The sequence below is a fragment of the Sycon ciliatum genome, chromosome 13 (assembly GCF_964019385.1).
Source record: "Sycon ciliatum chromosome 13, ocSycCili1.1, whole genome shotgun sequence".
Taxonomy (NCBI): Eukaryota; Metazoa; Porifera; class Calcarea; order Leucosolenida; family Sycettidae; genus Sycon; species Sycon ciliatum.
Window position 1 is genome coordinate 3,303,228 of NC_088655.1, and position 9,663 is coordinate 3,312,890.

General features: G+C 49.9%; 2 protein-coding genes across 2 annotated transcripts; both read left to right on the plus strand.

Moving 5' to 3' along the window:
* Window positions 1-2,825: 2,825 nt before the first annotated feature.
* Window positions 2,826-4,451, plus strand: LOC135829054 (uncharacterized). Its single transcript, XM_065341461.1, has one exon. It carries the CDS (start codon window positions 2,826-2,828, stop codon window positions 4,449-4,451), a length of 1,626 nt encoding a protein of 541 aa, XP_065197533.1.
* A 7-nt stretch (window positions 4,452-4,458) lies between these two features.
* On the plus strand, window positions 4,459-8,906 carry LOC135829055 (uncharacterized). Its single transcript, XM_065341462.1, has 2 exons — window positions 4,459-5,562; window positions 8,481-8,906. Exons 1-2 carry the CDS (start codon window positions 4,459-4,461, stop codon window positions 8,904-8,906), a joined length of 1,530 nt encoding a protein of 509 aa, XP_065197534.1.
* Window positions 8,907-9,663: the final 757 nt, after the last annotated feature.

Consider the following 9,663-nt stretch of genomic DNA (forward strand, 5'->3'; position numbering starts at 1 on the left):
TTGGTCTGGAAGTGATCACACTTGTGTTGTTACTGCGCTCAAGAACATGCTGACCGTGTTGTAGGCCTACGAACCGGGACTTTCCCTGACCATGTAGGTCGAAGACCAGTGAAATGATGATGAAATCACATTCTTTATGACGTAAGAAATCTCTCATGCAGTTCACGCGACCAGTGCGTGCAGTCAGTGCTACTCGCGTGCCAGTCAACACAAAGGGACCGCGCCGAGCTAGCCGCTTTTGTCAAGCATCGACATGAAAACAAGGGACTTTTACTGTTGGACTATGTTCGGGATTGCAGGAGGTAAGTGTGAAAGATGAATAACTCTCCATGCTGTACGTGGGGCATATTTCAACGGCTTGCTACCATTGCAACACTCCTAGGACATTTTGTGGGGGTACTCAGCAGTTCAAGCAGGAAATGAAGCTCATCTTACCTCTGCCATCATGGTCTGTTCCGAGTAGCGTTCCAGGCACATTCACGATCGTTGGCCGCGTATCGTGATGCAGGAAGCGTCATCCTGCGTCACAGAGCACGCGATCTCTCCGTGCATCTAGCAATAAAATTCAAAAACTGCGCTCAGGACTTAAGTCACTTTTGCATCAACAGTCGCACAAAAAATTATTGGTGGCGCAAGGAGAAGCTTGTCGTTTGGAGTGACAAGTGATCACCGCTGCTTTTCCTTGTCAGAGTCAACACTACACTTTGTTCTGCGGCCTTAGGAGTAGTGTTGGAGTAGAAATTGCTGAGGAGACGTAGCGACGGGGCGAGCTTTCCTGCGGAGGTATGACTTTGGCCGTATTTCAGCATGGTCGAGTGGAAAAATTCAAAACAGTTTCTTTCAAGAAAACCCCAAAAGGAAGGTGGGGGACATGTCCTCAGCGCTAGAAGAGGTGTTCTACTATCTGCCGGTGTATAGTTCTGGCCAATTGAGAACTTAGCTGGCTGTTTTGCCAGCGCTTGTAAATTGGCTATTTTCAAGACGTTCATTTGTGGCGTCAGGGGGTGATGGACCTCGTCTTCTGGGATGCTGGTGTGGCTAAGCAGTACTTCTCCAGGAACTCTTCTAAGGTGAGGCAATGTTGGCTTGATGGAATTTTGTTCATAGCTTGTTCGTATACTCTGTGGCGTGACTGGTTTCTAGACCCATAAATAATGTGATATTTCGGCCATTTTTTAGGGGTATGCAAATTTCAAGGTTCCCTTCAGAAACTTTTTCAAGGGCTTTGCACAATCGATCCACACCCCAAAGGGAACCTACCTGCAAATTTTGAGCTAAATCGGAGAGATCCACATGCACACATACTTTGGTATTCTCAGACATGCTCTCTTAAGGGGGTTCCCGACCGTTAGCGGCATGTTGGATTTCCGATTTAATTTCTTAAGAATAAGACCTTTCGGAGTGAAAAAATGAGACGTGATCATTTACAATCGAGTAAGTACCGGTAGTTTGCCGCAGCGCGTGCTCAAGTCGAGACAAAGATTTGGGGAAGAAGCTCAGCCACTAGTGCACTTGCGGATTTGTTTTTACATCGGCGGTTTTTGGATGGCTTGGTTCTCCTGCCGACGTGTTGGGAGATGAAGACGCGGGAGAGTAATCCGTCACCCACAGCGTGGCCTGGCATTCTGCGTACTGGACGATTCAAGGAAGCCGAGGAGGGGACGTTTCGCAAGGCGAACGATCGTTCGAGTTCCTGAAAAACGGAAAGGGCAATCTCCACCACCAAAGCCACTGGATTTGACTCCCTCGAAGAGGTCGTTCAGTGCCCCTCTTCACGGTCGACGAATAGTTCATCTCAGGTATCTAGCTGTGGGATTGTCTGCGTGCCAGAATCCTGGATGGGGAAAACCTCTGGCACTCATTGATTTCGTTGAAGAGAAGAGGTACGCCTGGGCAGCGTACTTGTCATCCTGTGTCAGCAGTGGTGGGATGGAGAATTTTATAGATACAGATGGCCGTGTAACAGCTCACACTCTTGCCCCCGTGCTTTCACAAGCAACACCAAAGCTGCTTTTGGTATGTGTGTTTTTCAATCTCATAAGATTTATTCGTGATATTGCGAAATCATTGCCACCCTGTGGCTATGGAAATGTATGAGCACACTGTATGGGTGGCGCATGCGCGAGCGTGTGTGTGTGTTTGCTTAGACCTGCATGTTTGTGCATGTGTGCACATACACATGTATGAGCATGCACATGCATATGCGCTCATATGGACGTGCCCACACACACTATGCACACGTGAATGACCACTCCAAGGGCATGTTGGTGTGACATGTGTATTCGATCATCTCCACTCATGCACATGAGTGTGCACATGCATGTGGGTGGGTGCGTACACGTGCGTGAATGTATGTGTGTGTACGCGGGCTTTTGTGTTATTGGGTGTGAGAGCATGTGTGTGTTGTGTGTGTGTGTGTGTGTGTGTGTGTGTGTGTGTGCTGTGGGTGTGTATGTGTGTGTGTGTGTGTGTGTGTGTGTGTGTGTGTGTGTGTGTGTGTGTGTGTGTGTGTGTGTCAAAAAAAAAAAAAAACATTTGTTGCGGGAGGAGAAGAAAATTGACCTGGTTTGTCGGCAGCTTGGACGTTTCGGAGTGGATATCGCAGGTCTGCAGGAGACCCTTTGGTTCGGCACGGCTCAGTACAGCGTTGGCGACTCTCTCGTGTTGGCGAGTGGACGCCCTACTCCAACGGCAGATGACTCTGGACGTCGTGGTGAAGGTGTGGTGATAGTGCTGCGCGGAAAGTGCAAAGACGCCTTTGTCAGCGGCGGTTCGGAGTGGAAAGGACACAGCTCGCGACTTGTCTCCGCGAAGGTAAAGTTCGAATGTGTCGTAACCGTTCAGTATCTTGCATTCATATCGCTGTTGCGTATGCACCAACATTCAGTAGATCACGTGAGGAGAAAGCTGCGTTCTATGAAAGTTTGCAGTCCTTCCTTGATAGTGTACCCAGGAGTGACCAGTATGTCATACTCGGCGATTTCAATGCTCGTGTTGGTGTTGGTACTGCTGGAGACGAGTGGAGCCGCGTAAGGGGTACACATGGACATGGCGTCATGAATTCTGCTGGAGAGGATTTACTAAACTTCCTGGCCAGAAACAGTGTGCTCATCTGCAACACCTGGTTCAAGAAGAAGGACATCCACAAGCACACGTGGCACCATCCCAGGTATGGGCAGCCTCATTGTATCGACTACTGCATTATTCCAGAGTCATGTCAGCGTCAATGTCTGGATTGTCAAGTTCTCCGCTCTGCGGAGTGTGACACCGACCATAAGTTCCTCGCCATGAGATGCCGCTTGGCAGCGGTGCCCAGTTTCTGCAGGCAAAGTAAACCAGCCAACAAACCCATCGCTTCCGCAGTCCTAACGGCTCCCTCCAATGATGAAGTGCGAGAAAAATATTCCACTAGTCTTGATGCTGCCTTGGTTCAGAACTGGCCAGATGAGCTATCTGTGGACGGATGCTGGGCTGCGTTGAAAACTACGGTGGCGGACGTCGCTCAGAAATGCCTTGGCAGAGAGCGGCGCAAACAACCAGACTGGTTCCTGGACAATCGACCGAAGATTGAGGCTGCCCTCCGTGAGCGAGACGATTGCTACCGAGCCTGGATGTCGACCAACAGGGCAAGTGATCAGAAGCTGTATAAGAAGGCCCGAAGTTCAGCTCGCCGTATCGTTCGTCAAGCAAACCAGGACTGGCTGAGAAAGCAGGCTCGGGACTGCGAACGCTTTAGTCAAACATCTAAGGGAGGCTGGGAGTGCATCAAGAGGATCCAAACTGCACTTGATGGATTGCAGCCCCGCAAAACAGCTGCTATCAAGAATGCGCAGGGTGTTGTGTGCGAGACACCAGAGGCAACAGGTACGCGATGGCGGGAGCATTTTGACGGTGTCCTAAAGGTGATCAGTGATTTTGTCCCAGATGCCATTGATTCCATTGGGCAGCTCCCGATTCGGCTTGACCTTGAGAACGCCCCAGCCTGCAGCGAGATACACCGTGCTATGCGAGCGCTTCAAAATGGCAAAGCATGTGGCCGATCAGAGATAACAGCGGAGATGCTCAAGTGCGGCTCTGAACTGGTGCCTAGGTTGGAGATGTTGTTGGCTGAAGTGTGGCGGACGGAAAGAGTTCCTCAGGATTGGGCAGACGCCATCTTAATCCCAATTCCCAAGAAAGGTGATCTTAGTGACTGTGGTAACTGGCGAGGCATCGCGCTTCTAGACGTGGTCGGCAAGCTCGTGGCAAGAATAATATCGGATCGCCTGCAGCTGGTTGGAGAGGAATACCTGCCTGACTCCCAGTGTGGTTTTCGCCGTGGTAGGGGATGCTTAGACATGGTGTTCTTAGTACGCCAGGTTGCCGAGAAATTGCATGAGCATTCATCAAAGGGCATCAAAGGGCTTTGCGGTGTTCATCGACTTGCGCAAAGCATACGATTCAGTACCTAGAGCAGCCATGTGGAGGGTTCTCTCCAGGCTCGGCGTGCCGGATAAGCTGATTTCCATCATTCGGTCGTTCCATGAAGGCATGTCTGCATCCATTCGTCTCGGCGCAGATCTGCTCGACCCTTTCCCGGTGGGAAATGGCCTACGTCAGGGATGCACTATGGCCCCGATCCTGTTCAACTTATTCATGGTTGCGGTTGTGGAAAAGGGGCATGCTACCATCGCCAATGACGAGGATATCGGTATCCAGGTGTCGCAGTTTCGCAGAGACTGCTTGTTCAATACGCGTCTCAGAGAGTGTCGCAGGGTGACTATCACGGAGTGTCAGTTTGCGGACGATTCGTCACTGTTCGCCAAAACCTACGGCGGTGCTGAAAGGGCCTTGGCCACGTTTAGACAGGTTGCAGCATCTTTTGGCCTGTCAGTCAATCTGGGCAAAACTAAGTTCATGCCTATGGGCGTTGGTGTGGTGGCGTCGGATATGTTGCCTTTGGGTGGAACCGTCGAATACGTGGACAGCTTCCGCTATCTTGGTTGCCAGATCACTCCTGATGCTAGGAGTAGCTTTGATGTCTCTCGCAGGATCGCCGCGGCTTCGGGTGCATTTGGCGCATTGAAGAAAGCTGTGTTTGCGAACTCGGAGTTTCCTATCGGTCTCAAGCGTGTTGTGTACGGAGTCACTGTGTTGGCAGTACTCCTCTATGGTGCTGAGAACTGGACACCGAGGCAACGGGATCTCCAGCGTCTGGAGTCGTTTCACCTGCGATCTATACGCATGGTCCTGGGCGTCAGTCGGGCGCGCCAGATGGACGAGCACGTGACAACCCTTCAGGTACGGCAGTGGTGGGGTGACATGGAGCAGGTCTCTGACAAGGTCCGGCGCCGTCGTCTCCAATGGCTGGGCCACCTGGCTCGCATGGATGACCGTATTCCCCGCCAATTGCTCTTTGGTGCCTTGCCGTATAAACGACCTCCACATGGCCCCCGGAAGAGGTGGAAAGACCCAATCAAACATGACCTGACGGCGGTGTCCATTGGCATGAATGAGTGGCTTGAAACAGCAGATGATAGGTCTGAGTGGAGAACCAGGTGTCAGGATGGAGTCTACAGTGTGGTATGCTCTCGTGTACAACCTGCCGTGAAACCACTACTGTGTATGGTCTGCACACGCCGTTTCAGCCGTCCTCAAGACATCGCTAGACATAGTTGCACCTCCCGTCGCTCCGCAAAGGCAAAAAACAAACAGTGAAACAGCCGTTCACGTCCCGCCGGACTCGCAGGGCCTCATGCCGCGTCCCGGAGACAGCACTCCTCCAAGTCGCCCCGTTTTGGGACACATAGCCAATCGTGGCAGTGGGCGAAGGAAGGAAGGAAGGAAGGTGTGTGTGTGTGTGTGTGTGTGTGTGTGTGTGTGTGTGTGTGTGTGAGGACTTTCATTGCGCAGGCGGATGAGCGCTTAGGAGAAGTGGCGATTTGAAGCATCACATCAAGTACTGCCCAACTCAGTAGCCTATCATCTCCACTGGAGATGGGGCATCAAAGGTTTAGGTCAAGGTCAAAGGTGTGTGTGTGTGTGTGTGTGTGTGTGTGTGTCTGTGTGTCTGTGTGTGTGTGTGTGTGTTGAAACTTTGATAGAAGGGGACGGTTGCACTTTTTGTAGCTCCGTTTTATCTAAGCTTTCAGTCGTTTCTCTTACTAGTCTTAGGCCACGGGGTGGCTCGGGGTCCACCAGAGTCGCCTCTGGCGTTTTCCTGAATTCGCTGGGGCGAGGGTTCCGCGACGAGATCGCCAGGGCAGTGTCTTTCTGTCACGACTGTTGTCGTCCCCGTCTATCCATTCGCGGTGGTGTAGCTCACCCCCGAATGGTTTCAAACTGGGAAGTTCGGAGTACAGTGGTGGCAGAGGCATGAGATGTGAGTGGAGACGGTTTCTGGAGATGGATGGTGCTGCAGGGAGAAGAGTTACGCTGCCCGACGACGCGTGGGAAATTGTTTGATCCTGCAATTTCAGTTCGAGCGCGGTGGACTTCTAGACGATGTGCTTTCATGGCTGTTTTTCAACGCTTGGCCTTTCGCTGACATCCCTGCGTAGGATATTAATCCAGTGGAGTCCAGGTGGGACTTCAGGTGCCCACACTCCATCACCTGGTTGATTGTTTCGGAACTGCAATAATACAGGTTCAAATAATTATTGTTTCCTTTTTGTGCGTATCTCTTGTCATCTCTACGTCACACACTAGATGTACTACTATCGCTGTCTTTCTCTTGCTATCTCTCTCTGCTTGCTGTTTTTTTTGTTTTTTTTGCCACTATCCCTCATCATACCCATGCTTGGGTGGAGGGCGGCGTGACCCGTTAGGGTAGCTGTCAATACAGTACAGTACAGTACAGTACAGTGTGTGTGTGTGTGTGTGTGTGTGTGTGTGTGTGTGTGTGTGTGTGTGTGTGTGTATTGGCGCGGGCCTCCGTTTTGTAGTGTGTTCAATGATGAATGTTTTCAATTATGATTGCCGGAACTTTTATCCCATTATTGCGGTTCGTTAATTATTTTTGGAACATATGTGTTAGTGTGTGTGTATATGTGTGTATGTGTTCACGCATGTGTGTGTCAATGGTGTGCACGCATGTGTGTGTCAATGGTGTGCATTTTTGTGCTAGGTTAACAATCTGATCGCTAAACCGCGATACCGGAGCTCCCAAGCTACAGCCTCACTTCGATTTATAGTTCATCGTTGGGAATGAGTTCGCTGCTCACGATGCTGTTGCGGATGTTGCGGCCATAGCTGAAATTGTCGAAGCTCGCCGTGATGCCAGTATCCTGTAGCACTCCGCCACTTTTGCACCAGCATATCCGGCGATGGAGTTTGCAGAACATCAGCAAAAGCGGCTGACCAACCTTCAACCGTTGGTCCAAGTAAAGTACTTCTCCAAATCAGTTGCAATGCGGGCAGCTGCTAATGGGTTGGTGATGAAGCACTTTGTCTTCGCACACAAACGAAGTAGTGAGCCAGCCATTTCCAGACTGATGAAGGAGCAAGTCGGAGGTAAGAAGAGGGTGACAACCTCAAGGAAGTTTACAATTAGCTGTGGATGAACACCTAACGTTAGCCAAGAACCAGCAGTAATCCAACTGTAAGTAACGCCCTATGGCGCGGTGCTTCACTTGTTTGTGCGCGCCATAAAATACCATCATTTTTGCCAGTGCGGGAACACGTTCTAGCTCACATAGTCGAAGAACAAGAGGACTAATGTTGTCTGTTTCGTCCAAAAATGTCAGCTTTAATTGTAGTTTGATATGGGGCTGTGCTAAGCGCTATCACAGCTACATGTTCATGTATCAAAATCAAGTACCAACAGAAGAGTAATTATGGAGAAAAGTACCTATCGATAATTCGTGCACCCAGGGTTTTCGGGCAAATTCACTAGTTCAGCTTTTCCATTCTTATACTGTTCTGAATGCCGAGGGCACTGGGAAGTCTATGTAACACGTAACAGCCAAAAATCAAATAGGTTACGACCAAAGCAGCAGCAGAGAAGTACAAGCAATATGGATACGTGAATTTACCCAAAATTAGCCTAATTTCGAGAGTTTGATATTTTTCCAGAATACACACGGTGACCCTATTTTCGCCGCGATAAACCTGTTTCAAAACGCTTATAGAACGTACTTGAAGTATCCACAATGTGATATACCGTATTTTACCGGTTGTAAGTCGACCCCGGTTATAGGTCGACCCCCGTATCCGGAGGTCTCAATTCTGCGTTTTAAAGTGTTCACCCAAAGAAGCACTACAAACCACCTCCTGCTACTTACACATCAAAAAATCATGTAAACATGTCAACATTCCTTAATGGAGGGTATAACGTCCCAATCCTTGAAAAATGCCAATAAACTGGCAACAATGTGTACACATGGTGCACTCGTGCATGCAGTGAGTCCCGTCAGAAACTGTGCGTTTGGCACAGGGGTCAAGTTCCCACGTGCTACAAGTGTGGCTCTAGTACTCATATCGCCAAACTCTGCACCCACCAGGCCAGGAGGCCCAGTCCGTACGCTGATGCAGCAGCCAGCGCGCTGAAGGGTACTCAGGGCCAGGCCCAGGGGACACTGGATGACACAGTGGGTGCAAATTCAGAACCAACAGTGAGTACAAGCCAGTCAGCAAGCAGTACAGCTTCAGCACCTGAAACTGGGACACCTCAAGTTTCTTCACCTAGTCAGGAATCAGCCAAACCAGACCAGCTTAACAAGGAGCTGGGAACTGCTCACTGCCCTCCAGATGACAAGGGAGGCTTTATGATGGCCAAGGGACGGAAAACCTTCAGAGTGCCAAAAAAACTTGTTGACTTTTCAGGAAATGAGCTACTGACCGACTCGGACATGGAACAGGAGGCCATGGGTAACAACGAGAGCAACGACCGGCATATGACAGTTGGCGAACTCACCATATCGTATTAGATCATGACCAGTGTAGCTTTCTTAAATGTCTGTAGCCTTATGAGAAAAGTAGCAGAAATTGAAGACTTTATCTCAACCCGTGGAGTACACATCCTAGGCGTTGCGGAAACTTGGCTGTCAGCCGATGTAACAGACGGAGAAGTAAACATTCCTCATTTCAGTGTGTTCCGCAAAGATCGGGAAGGAAGGCAAGGAGGCGGTGTTGCCTTCTACTGTCATACGTCCTTGCAAGTCCGTCGAAGACATGACCTCGAGTGTGAGCTGGAGATGCTGTGGCTGGAGATTCTAGCTCCAGGTCGACCAGGCAATGAGACGGTCTTACTGGGCTGCTGCTATCGACCACCTAGTGAATCTGCGGGCTACTGGGATGGGCTGGAGTCAAACCTAGAGACTGCCTGCAGTGGACCGCAGACCACAACTGTGCTAGTAGGAGACTTTGTTGTATACTTTTTTTATAGTGGAAATCAAAACAGGCAAAATGCCTAATAACATTGGACCCACTGTGAATAACATGTTAAAGGATATTGTGGAGAAAAAAAAAGAAAAAAAAATTCAACGTAAACTTTAATGATGCCCATGCTGTGACTCCTTTGCATCATGTACTCAACCAGTTTAACCTTCGCAACCACGTCACATCTCCTACCCGAGTAACCAGCAGTACTGCCACACTACTGGATCTATTCTTGTCTACCACCCCGATCCAGGGTGTTTGCGAGACCATACATTTAGATATCAGTGACCACTCTGCAATACTTGC